General features: G+C 51.8%; 1 protein-coding gene across 1 annotated transcript; it reads right to left on the bottom strand.

The window, feature by feature from the left end:
• Positions 1–13089: 13089 nt before the first annotated feature.
• Positions 13090–13791, bottom strand: LOC119308462 (uncharacterized protein At1g05835-like). The gene is made up of 2 exons (XM_037584594.1): positions 13680–13791; positions 13090–13545 (listed from the first exon to the last, which is right to left on the bottom strand). The coding sequence occupies exons 1-2, from the start codon at positions 13738–13740 to the stop codon at positions 13214–13216; spliced, it is 393 nt and encodes a 130-aa protein (XP_037440491.1). The 5' UTR covers positions 13741–13791; the 3' UTR covers positions 13090–13213.
• Between the last annotated feature and the right edge of the window lie 314 nt (positions 13792–14105).

The following is a 14105-nucleotide window of genomic DNA, read 5'->3' as shown; positions in this document are numbered from 1 at the left end:
GAGTCCGTCTACTTGTCACGGACGTGATGCCTATATACATGATCATGCCTAGATAATCTCATAATTATTTGCTTTTCTAGCAATTGCTCGACAGTAATTTGTTCAGCCACCGTAATACTTATGCTATCTTGAGAGAAGCCACTACTGAAACCTATGGCCCCCGGGTCTATCTTTTATCATATAAGCTTTCAATCAACTTTTATTTGCCTCTTTACTTTTTGCATCTATATTATAAAATACCAAAAATATATTTATCTTATCATATTATCTCTATCAGATCTCACTTTCGCAAGTGGCCGTGAAGGGATTGACAACCCCTTTATCGCGTTGGTTGCGAGTTCTTTGTTTGTTTGTGTAGGTTCGTGGGACTTGTGAGGAGCCTCCTACTGGATTGATACCTTGGTTCTCAAAAACTGAGGGAAATACTTACGCTACTGTGCTGCATCACCCTTTCCTCTTCAAGGAAAACCAACGCAAACTCAAGACGTAGCACCTGCTCGGCAGCCGGCCCCGAACTCGGGGACTACACCCAGTGGATGCGCTGACGCGCCCCCACAGAGGAGCGCAAGAGCAAGAAGCAAACACTAGGAGGCATACCCGGATGGCCGTCCGCGTCGCCAGGAACTCCTGGTTGTAGTTCTTCAGGGCGGTGGCCTGAGATTCAAGCCGGGCCCGGACGTCCTGCGCCGCTTCGTTCAACATGGTCGTCCCTTCCCCTGGCGCCCAGTCTGCCGAGCCGGTGCTAGCCGCTTCCAGGTATTGGGTCGACGAGCCGGTGCCCCTGGCCTCCCACGGATGTGGCGCCAAGGCCGCCTTCCCGGCATGTCGGCGCGCCGAAGGCTGGACCGCAAGATCAGCCCCCGCGACCGGCTCGCCTCCACCCGGCGGCACGGGTGGCGCGCTGGGCTGGCCGCCTTGTTCCGCCACAGCCGGTGACGGTGGAATCACCTCCGTCTCCGGGGCGACGTCATCATGCCCCTCCCGCTCTATGACCGGCTGGTCACCGCCGGCCCCTTCAGGCGGCACCACCGAGGCTTCGGGCGTCGGCGCCACGGCGCGGAGGGGAATGATGAGCTGCAGGTGTTGACCACGTGAGGCCTCCCCCACCTGCACCGCAGCTGCGATGTCCGCTTGCGTCTGAGCCATGAAGCCAGCCTGCACCCTCGCGGCCTCGTCCACCTCCTCCTGCGCCGCCTTGGTGGCAGCCGCCCTCTGCCGCTCCGCCTCTTCCTCGCGCGCCTCCGTGCATTCCTCTCTATCGCTGTCTGAAGCTTGGCACGCGGGTCCACGCGGCGGGAGCTAGCGGAGCCCCCCGCTGCCCCCACAATCTAGCCGGCAACCGACCGCTCCAGCGAGAGCGGGGCTCTGTTACAGCAAGAGGAAGTAAAACTTAGAAAGACATTGGTAAGAAAAAAGGAAAGATGCGTCAGGAGGCCGGCACTTACGCATAAACCATTTGGGGCTCCTTCGCCTGGTCGTTGCGGCCGAGCCCCTGGGCTTCTTCGGCCGACTGCCGAACAACGACGGCGTGGCCCGGTGCTTCGGCGCGCTGGCTCGTGCAGCCGGCACGGCGGTCGAGCCCGTGCCCGCCTGGTCAAACGCCGGCTGGCGGCGCGGAACGACTTCTTCGTCGTCGTCATCAGGCCAAATCCTTGACGCAGCCTCCGCCTATGGAGGCGCCCGCCTTGCCGTCTCCGCTTGTCGCATCGTCCTCCAAGGCGGCCGCCCCCAAGTCGGGGTCTTCCGTATCACTCTCCTCCCGGTCAGGGAGGAACTAACGATCCGGCCCCATGGAGCCGGCGACCGGCTGGAGGAGAGCGCCCTGCTTCACGGCCGATTGGTCAAGGTGGCCAATGAAGAACTCGGCTGCTAAAGAAAGAGAAGACATGAATACTTACCATTGGCGGTGGATCCGCGTGCGAATACGGCTCCTTGCCGAATTGCCACTCCTCCTCCGGGAGCTTGCAATTTGAAATGTAGTTCACCAAGTGAGATACCTCCGCGTGCGGCATCTCCTTGGTGCACAGCCGGCTTGGATCACGATGCCCGCTCATCTAGCTTATCATGTGCGGCCGGCCTTGGAGCGGGAGTACTCGGCGCACCACGAAGGCAGTCAGCAAGTCGGGCGCGATGAGGCCTTCCGACCTCACCATCACCTTAAGCCGGGCAACGGTGGCGGCGCCGGCTACCGACAGCGTGTTGGGCCGGTGCTTCCAGTTGGTCCGCCTATCAGCAGGTGGGACGGCTACGTACTCTGGCAGGTTGACCCAATCATCGGATGGGTGAATGTTTCGCACGTAGAAGTATGACAGCTGCCACAGCTTCACCGACTGTATCAGCGCAATGGAGGGGAACGGGTTCTCGGTGGCCAGCCTTCGCACCACGACGAAGGTGCTGCACTGAGCCGGCACCCCCTTGGCAATGGTGCCGAGCTTCGATTGGAAGAACTCTCCCCAGAGCTCGATGGTGGGAAGGACGCCGAGGAAGCCCTCACAAAGGGAGACGAAGGCGGAAAGCAGCACCACCGTGTTTGGTGTGAGGTGGTGCGGCTGGAGGCCGTAGAAGTCAAGAAAGGCATGGAGAAAGTCGCTTGCCGGCAGGCCAAAGCCGCGCAGGAAATGCCACCTGAAGACAACGTGTTCGCCCTCCTCCGGCGCCGGCAAAATCTCCCCCTCCGACGCGAGGCGAACTCTCACGTAGTCCTTGCCGGGCAGCCGCCACATCCGGCGGAGAAAGTCGATGTGGTCCTCGTTAACGTTGGAGTCGTCCCACGATCCGGCACGCGCCATGGGGTCGAGGGGCTCGAGCGGAGGAGGTGCGCGGCGGCGGGTGCGCGGCCTTGCAGCGATGAAGTGCGGTGCGGCGAGGTGGCTGAGAGCTTGGCACAGTGGCGGGCGACAGCAGCGAGGAGAAGAAGAGAATGGTGGGAGAGAGAGCGGGTGCGCGTGCATTTGCCGCCCCTCTTCCCCCTATTTATAGCCGCAGAGCGGCAGAGTCAAGGAGACGGGGCGTGGGGGACGTGGGATTAACTGCACCCACTCCCCCACGACCCCGCGTTTTATCGCGCCAATTAAGGCGTCTATCAAATGCCCCGGAATGCCAACCGACCGCTTCAGCCATGGCGGATCCACGCGTGGGCCGAGGCACTATAGTGGCAGGCCCCAGCTTGCGGCGACGTCCCGTCACGCGCGTGTGCTAGCAGGCAGGCCCAGGCGGCTGGTGATGTGTGGCGTGCGGACGGTGGGCGGGCGACCGGGCGCCCAGTGTGCGCGCCACCTAGCTCCCGCCTTCAAGCTTCAAATTCGACCAGACGACGCGTTTGGAGAAGGCCAAGTCCAGCTATCAGTCCCGCAGAGTAGGAAGCTGTTTGGGCTTCTCATTCTCCGTCCGACCACGAAGCCCAGCCAGCTTTGGGGACTACTATCGGAATAAATGACCATGGGTAGCCTTGCCGGCTCCCCTGTCTCTTCAAAAACATTGGGCCGACTTCGCCCCTCAAGCATTCAAGACGAAGGGCCGCCTTCTCGTGGCTGGCTATGACACGGCCGACTACGGGTAGGCGACAGAGATCAGTATATCAGCCTGAAGCGGGCCGACTCCTAGTAGCCGACCACTAGAGTGGCCGGCCTCTAGTAGGCGGCCCACCCCATATACCCTCAAAGTTTGCACCCACATAACAGCGATAGGACGGGGCGTGGATACAGTGAAGCCTGCCACCCCCGAATCCCGGAGCGGGCATGGCAATAGTGCGTTGTACCGGTCGGCCATCCCCCGCCCGGTGCGACACTGTTGCCGTGTTGACCATGACATCACCCACGATGGACTGACAGTACGGCTCGTAGACGGCAGGCCCCTCATGTCAGTGAGCCCCCCAAGGCGGCCAGGTCAGTCCAGTCGGCTCAAGGGGAAGCCGGCCCCTGGCAGCCGGCCAACCCTTCCCTGGAAGTTTGTGCACCATCAAGCGGATGAGACGGGGTAAGGCTACAGTAAGCGCCCGCCAGGCGGCGGTAATGTAGCCATGCTTGCCCCGACAAAGCCATCATCATCAAGGGCGATGCTATAGTAATAAGCCGCCGACAAGACCCCAAGCGGTGGGCCCAGCCTATCGACCAAGAAGCCGGCAGCCGCCGGGACCCACCAGTCGGCGGGCCCCAGCAGCCGTCGGAGAAGCCGGCGCCAATAGACACTGACGGCTTGGACCCACGTCCAGCCGGATTACCATTGTACCCCTGGGGGTTAGGCCTATATAAACCCCCCAGGGCATACATGCAAAGGGTTGAGCTCTTAGGGTTTCACACACACATATAGACAGAAGAGGATAGCTAGCCTTGCCCTTCTTCTTCCTCTAGCAAACAGCTCAAGGAGCCTCTTGTAGCTACATACTGATTTAGTGATCTTGCGGAGACTCCGCAGAGCAGGACTAAGGATATTATCTCCTAGGAGAGCCCCAAACCTGGGTAAGATTCGTCGGCGTGCATGTCTTCGCCTCATCCTGCTTCCAGGCACCGGTGACTTCTTACTGGTTCCCACTATGATTAGCCATCCTTTGGCATATGTCGCACCTACCACCTGACATGTAAGGACATCCGATACATAGTAACCGGGTTTTGGGGTGGGGAATTTATGTCCCTCCTCTCCTCGCCCGATGACGAGGACGACGCTCACAACTTGGTTAGTTGCCAAAATGCATAATAACATAGGCTCTCCAACGCCAGGTGCGGCCAAGATTGGGTTGCTTGCGAGATGGGCTTTTATTTCTTCCAATCCGGCTGTGGCTGCGTCCGTCCACTTGAAGTTATCAGTACATCATAGTAGCTTGTATAATGGCAATGCCTTTTCTCCTAATTTGGAGATAAATCGGCTCAAATCTGCTACACACCCAGCTAATTTCTGGACCTGCTTTAGGTTTGTTTGCGTGGCTAGTTGTGACCGAGCTCCGATTTTAGCTGGGTCTGCCTCAATACCTCTATGGGAGACAATGAACCCTAGCAACTTTTCGGCTGGAACTCCGAAGACATTTTTCCGGATTAAGCCGGATGTCGTATGTTCGGAGATTGTCAAAGGTGAGGCGAAGGTCATCCACCAGTGACTCGACATGTTTTGTTTTAATGACCACATCATCCATGTATGCTTCAACTGTTTTTCCTATTTGCTTTTCCAGGCATGTTGAATCATGCGCTGGTAGGTGGCCCTGACATTTTGAAGTCTGAAGGGCATAGTATTAAAGCAGAAGGGACCGTAAGGGGTGATGAATGCGGTTGCAGCCTGGTCAGATTCCTTCATCTTAATTTGATGGTATCCAGAATTTGATAAGGACCGAACCTCGTGCCGAGATCCGATCTGTTGTTGCGGCCCAATCTTTCACGACACACCACAACCAGCTACAGTAACCTCTTGCCCGCGCACGCGATGTACACGAAATAGAGGGTTTGAACCTTGCGGCTCAGCACGAGAAAACCAATCTTGATGATGGTACTCACGCGCAAAACAATTTCCTCGCAGAGAAATCGCAACACAGAGGTTTTGTAAAGCTTCCTCCAAAACTTAGGGATTTTTAGACAGCTTCCCCCAAAACTCGATACGGGAATTTACCCTAGAAACACATTGTGTTTATTATCAAAATATAACCTGTCTTTACCATGACCATACTCTGGCTATTTATACTAGTATATAGCCGAACCTACAATGGTTTGACCAACACGCTAGGCACACCTCTAATTCAAAGGAAAAACAAACTTGTCCTACCAAAAGATAACAACCGACTTGATTTAATCTAAGGACACAAAAATAACGATGACTTGTTTGGTTGGCGATGAGACTTCTCGTGTAGTCTGTTGGTGGACCCCACCCGGTTCCTTTCAAAGAAAGCAAATCTTTAATCTTCACGTACGTCAAGGAGTACAATTCCTGATCGGGTGGCCGCACCTGATGGAACCTGTATTTGGTCAGGACTCTTTCCTGTATTGTAGCTACGTAATGGACTAATTTCCCATGCATGCACGTGACCTTGCTTATCTCTGGCGCATCAATGTTGCATGCAGATTCTTTTGTTTGCTCAACTCTAGTTCTACACGTTATTGATTGCATGCATACATAACTTGGTAACATGTGGCTAACTCGTTCCTTGACGTGCATAATCTTGCTCTCATCAGTACAATGCAAACTAGCAATCTGGCCCGAGACAAAGTATTGTTCTGCATCTCTGTAGATGATAGGCAGGTACCTTGATATATATGGTGCATATACGTCCTTAGGATAAGGTGAAATAACAGTAACGCCGGCAGTGACAGAACACACGGTCGTATCAGAATAGGCATCAAGGAAACACAGCGAATCGTGTCCTGCGGTTGCATCGATAATTTGGTCAATGTGGGGCAATGGGAAAGGATCTTTGGGGCAAGCCTTGTTGAGGTCTTTGAAGTCGACACACAAGCGCCATGATTTGTCCTTTTTAGGGACCATCATCAGATTGGATAACCAACTGGATGTTTGATTTCCCTAATGAACCAAGCCTCTAGTAACTTGGCTAGCTCTTCTCCCATGGCTTGACGTTTGGGTTCGGAGAATCTCTGTAGTGTCTGCTTCACGGGTTTGAATCCCTTGATTATGTTGAGACTGTGTTCGGCCAGTCTGCATGGGATGCCGGGCATATCTGAAGGATGTCAGGCGAAGATATCCCAGTTCTCGCGCAAGAATGCATGCAGGGCAGTGTCCACTGTCGGATCCAGCTGTGCCCTGATGGATGCTGTTTTATTGGGTCCGTCGGGTGCACTTGGAATTTTACTATTTCGCTGGTTTGAAAGAGGTGGACTTGGATCTCTTATCAAGGATTACGTCATCCCTATCCACCATAGCTTGTAGGGTGGTTAATTCTTCTACCGCTAGGGCTTCAGACAGTGCCTCAAGGGCCAAGGATGCGGTCTTCTTTTTGACACAGAGAGCTTTGTCCGGGTCACTTGAAATTGTAATTATTCCATTAGGGCCGGGCATTTTGAGCTTCATGTACCCATAATGTGGTATGGCTTGAGAGCGTGAGAAGGCGTCCCGGCCGAGGATAGCATGATACCCACTGTTGAAGGGGACCACATGAAAAAGCAACTCTTCGGATCTATAGTTCTCAGGTGTGCCGAACACCACATCTAGTTTATTTTTTCCCGAGCAGTGTGCCTCTCAACTGGGGATGATACCTCAAAAGGTGGTGTTACTTTGCTTGATGCGTGACCTATCCATCTGCATCTTATCGAGCGTGTCCTCATAGATGAGGTTAAGTCCACTACCGACGTCCATGAGTACTTTGGTTAGCCGGAAACCATCGATGACGGGGTTTAGCACCAAGGCAGCAGGTACTCGGACGGACCGAGCTTTGGTTTGTCTTCGGCCGTAAAGGTTATGGCCGTGTCATTCCATGGGCTCAGTTCAGTAATTTGATGGACTTCGATGAGGTCGCAGAGTGCCCGTTTGCGCCGATTGTTAGACGAGAATGTCTCAAAGACTGTCAGGACATTGAAGTTGTCCTTCTCCAGTGAATATCCTTCTGGGTTGTGGTGAGGATTGACTCTCCACTTTTTGCTACCTGTCGGAGTACCCAACATGCCTGGAGGCTATGAGTTGGGACCGTGTGCGGAGTAGTATGGATCGGGCAGGGTTTGTCCAGTAGTTCGTCAAGAACGGACCTATGTCCTACAAAGGGCTTGTTCTTCCTATCTGTAGCCTGATGGTTGGGTGACCCGCCGGGGTATATTCTTTTAGCCCGGGCTGCACTCTGCGTCGAGGTAGCGGGCTCCAGTTGGGTTTTCTGGGCCATCCATATGCTTTCCATCACAAAGTACTTTTGTACTACATGCTTAACTCCGTGAAGCTCTGTATGTGGCGGCGGTCGAGGGCATTCAATATCCCTTCATCTGTGCAGTTACGGTGGAAGATCAGATTTACGTCATCATCCGGACAGTCCTTTATCTTGTTTTTAACAAGCAGGAATCTGGCCCAAAAGTGGTGGACTGTTTCCTGGGGCTGCTGCCGCACATACATCAGGTCATATATGTCTGGAGGACCTGAGTTTCTTGGAGAGTATAGATTGTGGTGGGTGGGTAGATTGACTTTTAGAACCTGTCCCACGTCCGAGTTTAGAGGTGGTATGGCTTCCTCAGTAACCAGCTCGGGTCCGGCTAAGCTCGAGGGCTCTTGTGACCCCGCCACTGACCCAGAGTCCGGCGGGAGTAAATTCCCTTCCGAAGGGGAAATATCTGGCTCAGGGGATTCGGGGACCCGAACATACTTGGTCCTCAATATGGGGGGAGAGTCGTCGGTGGCCGGTTCCTCGACTATCGCCACGAAGTGGGTGACCGGTGGGTGATTAATTTCCCTTTGGTCGGGCTTGAGCCCGATCCGATCATAGTCCATTGAGACCCCCAGGGCAGCGATGCGGTCTAGTAGTTCGTTTAAAGATGAAATATCTGCCGGATCCAATTTTCCGGAGTACTTGGGGCCAATGCAAGGACGGTGACCGGCGGTTGTGAGAGGAGTTGCGGGCTCAATGGACGTGTGTGCCTTCATGGTAAAACCGCCGAACGGGAGGGTCCACCCTGAATCCAGGCATCCTCCGGAAGTGATGTTGTCGTTGATGACTAGGCGAGCCATAGATCTCTTTTAGCAGATAGCACAACGCAACACTCAATGAAAGCACCAATGTCGGTGTCAAAACTGGCAGATCTCGGGTAGGGGGGCCCAAGCTATGCGTCTAAGGATCAACGGTAACAGGAAGTCAGGGGACATGATGTTTACCCAGGTTCGAGCCCTCTTAATGGAGGTAAAACCCTACTCCTGCTTGATTATTATTGTCGAGTATGAAGATTACAAGAGTTGATCTACCTCGAGATCATGGTGGCTAACCCTAGATGGCTAGCCTATGAGGATTCCGATGATGGTGAAAAGTTGGCTTCTACGGACTAACCCCTCTAGTTTATATACAAACTGGAGGAGGTCTATGGGTGGTACAAAGTCGGTTTATCAGGGAAGGAAACCTCCGGACTCTATTCTTGCTGTCCACGTGTTGAGAAGTCCCATCCGGATACGGTAGATGATCTTTGACGTGATCCTGTATGGCCCATGCAACCCGGCCCAAACTCCTAGGACGGACACCTAAGGACCCCCGAATCCAGACTCCCTCACCGGTCGCCGATGGCTTGGTTTCCAATCATCTTTCACGCTCGTCCACATCTGAAAAGAACACGAGAAAAAACCATGGCGTCAGCCCCCCTCTACGTTCACTCCCTCATGCCAGGCGTCCGAGCGGGCCACCCTTGCATGTTTGCCTCACCCCCGACACTCGTTATCGTCAATCACAAAGCAACTTTTTCACCGCCTCCTTGTTGCATCCATGGTAGCTCCACAATGGCGACCGTGACACCCTTCCTCACCGGTGCTGCCCACCCCCGGTTGCAGCATCAATGGCGTCAGTTATAGCCAAAGCTAAGGGTAGCAAAAATGTTGGCTAGTTTTAGCAAAACCTAAGACATTGGTAGCAAAAGTTGGTGCTGGTTCCAACAAGAATGGATTTGACTATTGAAGGCCACCCCGAATCCCCGTTGACTAGGAGATCTAGCCCTTTGAATATCGTCGGATGGGCTTTGACCAGTGGACTCTTCCACCTGGTTGCGGTAGATCGGCCCATAGGAACATCCCCAAACATTGTTTGGACCCAACCCACCACTAGATTCCCTCCGGCTCGACCCGACAAGCATGATTCCCCCCTCCAAGTGACAACAGCAGTGCCATCCGTGAAGGGGGGCCACACGCTGGAGCCCCAAGAGGGGTGTCTACGCATGCCACATCACTTCCAGACATGCATTTTGGACCCGGGGCGGTGTTTCGATGGCATAGCTACACCCAGAAGGCCACTACGAAGGCCCGTTGACCAGGAGATCTAGCCCTTTGACTATAGTCGGATGGAATTTGACCAGTGGACTCTTCCACCTGGTTGTGATAGGTCAGACCATAGGAACATCCCCGAACACCGTCGGTTCTACCCATGATTACCCCCTCCAAGTGACGGCGACACAGCCGTTCATGGAGGGGGCACACCCTGGAGCCCAAGAACGGTGTCTACGCATGTCACAACACTTTCACAGATGCATCAAGACCCGATGCGAGATTATGATAAGAAAATCATTTAAAAGTTGTTCAAATCTATTGAAGTATCAATTACTTGTGATTTTTACTAAGTACAAGGACCTATATGCAAAATTACATGAGTTTACTTTTTAACATACTCAAAAGTAAAAATAAACCGGATACTGATAATCTATGGAAAATTCTGCCCCAAATCCATATATAATTTATGTATGTTTAAGTTTATATAAACTAGATTTAAATTAATCAAATCTAAAGTTTTAAAAAATGTAAAATGAGAACCAGAAAACATATAATACATATGCCTACGGCATGGCCGTCGGCATAGAGAGGCCACATGGCTTTTGCTGAATAAAGGCCTAAGCCGACGGCCCCCGTCGGCATAGGTAAAGAGATGCCGACAGCCTTTCTGTTCCGACGGCGGTATGCCGGCGACTTTTCTACGCCTACGGCCTTCCATGGGCCGTCGGCATAGGAAAGGCCATCGGCGGCGGTGGTTATTCTTGTAGTGAATATCCGAGTGTCTAGGCACCCGGTTATCAGCCCCGCCCGTCGAGAGAACAACTACTCAAGATCTGGACCCGACCCTGTACCACAAGTTGTATTAGCAGGTCTAGGACGGGAGACTACAAATATTGGGTAGAAAACTGGGCCTAGACGCCTAGAATCCCAGGATGCTTGTCTACATCTGGATTGACATGTCAGCCTGCTATCAAGAAAAGAGATATACCGGTCGGCCCTTGTTTCAAACAAGCGAGAAGAGGCTAAATTTCGTGTTTTGGCCTTTTTCTGATAGTTAATCGAGATCTGGCCCTAGTTTGTAAAAATTTCGGGTTCCGACCTTTTTGCTACCGCCAGGGTCCATGGCGGTAGGGTATAACAACCTACCACCAAGGTCCCTGGCGGTAAGGTTGCACACTATACCGATTTTTTTCCTAAATATGGAACACAGTGCATGTTCGCACCTACCGCCGGGCACCTTGGCGGTAAGGTTGTACAGGCTACCGCCAGCCTGTTTGGTGGTAGGGTTATTTCCTACCGCCAAGGTCCCTGGCGGTAGGCTGTTACACCCTACCGCCATGGACCGTGACAGTAGCAAAAGGGTCAGTTCCCGAAATTCTTATAAACTAGGGTCAGATCTCGATTAAATATCAAAAAAGGGTGAAAACACGAAATTCTGCCGCGAGAAGACCTCTCACCCCGTGAATCATTTTGCTCTTTGTGAAAGTTATTACATTAATCTACTCAAAATAAGATATGCGTCACTCAACATGTCCCAGGCGCAGTCAAACACACAGCTGGTGTATTTCACAATGTAGTGCGCCTGTACTTTTCGAAATCTAAGTTTAACCATAAATTTAGTCAACAAGGCCGACTGCGACAGGAGCAAAAATTATACCACTGAATTCATTTCTGCAGTCGGTCTCCTTGGCTAAATCTATGATCATACTTAGATCTTGGGAAGCGTGGGCGTACTATATTATAGAATGGAGGGAGACAAATGTGACACCTCCTGAAACATCTGCAATGACGCGCCCTCTTTTATCTGACATGTGGGACCGTATGGCGTATGGCGAATAGTATAATAAACTTATGTCCAGGAAACAAACGGCGCCATACATGACAGGGAAAGGTCATACTCCGTTGTGTAGTAGCATGCAGTAAAGGTGTGAGAGGAGTAATGCTAGACGTACATAAGGTTTTCTCATCATCTATTGAATAACTTAGATACAATCCATTGAAGTAGTTGTATCATAGCTTGTTGGTTGATGACATTGACATTTTATCAACAAGACTAACATACAACCTGTTGAAGATGCCCTTAGAACGGTCAATGGCATGTGTAAGCATGTTGACCCTGCAAATGGTCGGTGACTCGTCAGAACAACCCACAAAAGCCAGCAAGACAGTAGTAGCAAAAACGGGCGTTGGTTCCAACAAAAACTGAGTATGGCGGTAAAAACCCTGGGGCTGGTTCCAACAAGAAACACCCAAATTTTAGATCCTAGCAAAGAAAGTCGCCGGTTCCTATAAAAAATGCCGCTGGTGCCAGCAAAACAGAAATGGTTGTAGCAAATAATGTCGCCGGACGCAGCCAAAAAACATCCCATTTTAGATCCCCATAAAAAAACACTTGCCGGTTCCAACAAAATTTACCGCCGGTCCTAGTGAAATCTGGCGCCGGATGCAGCAAAACACCCCCAATTGTGGATCTCAGCAAAACAAGTCACCGATTCCAGCAACTATTGCTGCTTGTGCCAGCAAAACAAATCACTGGTTGTAGCATCTGTGACGCGTGCTGAAAAAGGGGGCAAACCCAGCACATCCCCGTTTTCGGGTCCAACATCTGACGCAACACAGGTGCTCGCCAGGTGCAACAATGGGACTGGAAAGTTCCAACACTCTCTGACGCAGCCCGTTGCATAAAACTTTGTTCGATGCTCTTGTCCGTCACAGCAAAATGCTCGTCGCAACGCGGGGAGGAGGTGATGCCGACGACCTCGCCGTCGATCAAGGATGAGATGCGCGCGCCAGCAAGCACATGGCCCTTTCGCCGCGGGGAGGAGTGGTGGAGGCAGAGATTTGTTACTGGCGGATATCGTTGGATTCGGTCGGCGTTCGTCTTCAGTGGATCCGTTTGGATCCAGTCTATGTTTGTGTTTCTATGGATTGGATCTTTCCAATCTACAGTTCTCTTCATCGGTGACGATTAATTTTCTGGTGTGCTGGTCCTATGAGACCTTAGCACGACGACTTTTCGGTTGTCTACTACAAAAAAAGTTTGTCCGCCTCTGGTGAGGAAGAGACAATGACGGCGGCGCACCTTCAGCTCTCTCCAATGCTTGTGCTCGTCGATAGATGGTCTACGAATCTGGATGTAATTTTTTTGTTTTTGATGTTCTTTGTACTAGCTTAACAGTTGATTAATAAACCGGAAGATTTCCCCACAAAATAAATAAATAAGAGTCGGCAAGTACTTCATTTATTTCCTGCGCTTCGTTCTTTCCACTACCAGTTGTATACTTTTCCACGGTTTTTAGAGTCCTTAAACATTTTTTTTTTTTGCGAAATGAGTCCTTAAACATTATGGTGCTACGGAACATTCCATGTAGGACGAGACGGGCCGGAAGCTGATGTCTGTGCTCCACGCGTAGCTGAACGTGACCGTGCCGTTTCCATACACCGGACGACCGCCATTGAGGGTGCAGAGAGAATTATCGCCGTCCGGCGTGATCGTGTCAGCAGGGATGACGTCGATTGAGGAGTCGAACCCCGCGCAGTCCATCTTCACGTTGAGCTGCATGCAGACACAAGTGTTCTTCACCGTCACCATATGCTTCGGGTACGTCTCTCCGGGCTGCGTCGGCGCCGTGGTCTGGGCGACGACGAGGTGTTTCACTGTGCACTGTGCGTCTCCTGCATCGTCCGATTTGTTAGTTCCCGGCGTACGTGCATAGTACTTATGAAATGGAGAATATTAAGATTTTCAATGCAAAGTAGCAATGTGTTCAGGTATTTGTGTGCGCAAACAATACTGTATACATGCGTACCTCCATTGCTAAAGAAAATCAACAAGCAGGCCGCAAGGATGACTACAAGCTTGGCCTCCATGCTAATCACTAAGTTGTGCGCACAGTTGCTCTATATTGTATTATGTTTCTGTTTTGAATCACATATGCTGCATATGGATCGCTATTTATAGGCCATTGTACGCTGAGCTTGAGGAACTGATGCATTAATTTAGGACAAGTGATGCATTAATTTAGGATTACACATGGATAAGTGATGCATTAATTTAGGATAAGTGATGTACTAACTCTCCTCGCTAGGATTCAACCTTCTTTTGCAAGATTGTGAAGAATGCATTTGAGAGTCACCGTATAAAAGATAATAATATAGCACTAAAAATCTCTACTCCTAAAGAGGGAGTTGATAGCTTCTCCTCATTGGTTTATTTTCCTCTGATTTTTTTCCGC

The sequence above is a fragment of the Triticum dicoccoides genome, chromosome 1B, assembly GCF_002162155.2.
Source record: "Triticum dicoccoides isolate Atlit2015 ecotype Zavitan chromosome 1B, WEW_v2.0, whole genome shotgun sequence".
NCBI lineage: Eukaryota > Viridiplantae > Streptophyta > Magnoliopsida > Poales > Poaceae > Triticum > Triticum dicoccoides.
Note: the sequence above shows the minus strand (reverse complement) of the source record. Positions and strands in the feature narration are given on the sequence as shown.

Bases quoted from the DNA above. Each gene is read 5' to 3' on its own strand.
- LOC119308462 (XM_037584594.1), bottom strand. From the start codon at position 13,740: ATGGAGGCCAAGCTTGTAGTCATCCTTGCGGCCTGCTTGTTGATTTTC. The intron at 13,546-13,679 runs GTACGCATGTAT...CGGACGATGCAG, and splicing joins GATTTTCTTTAGCAATGGAG to GAGACGCACAGTGCACAGTG.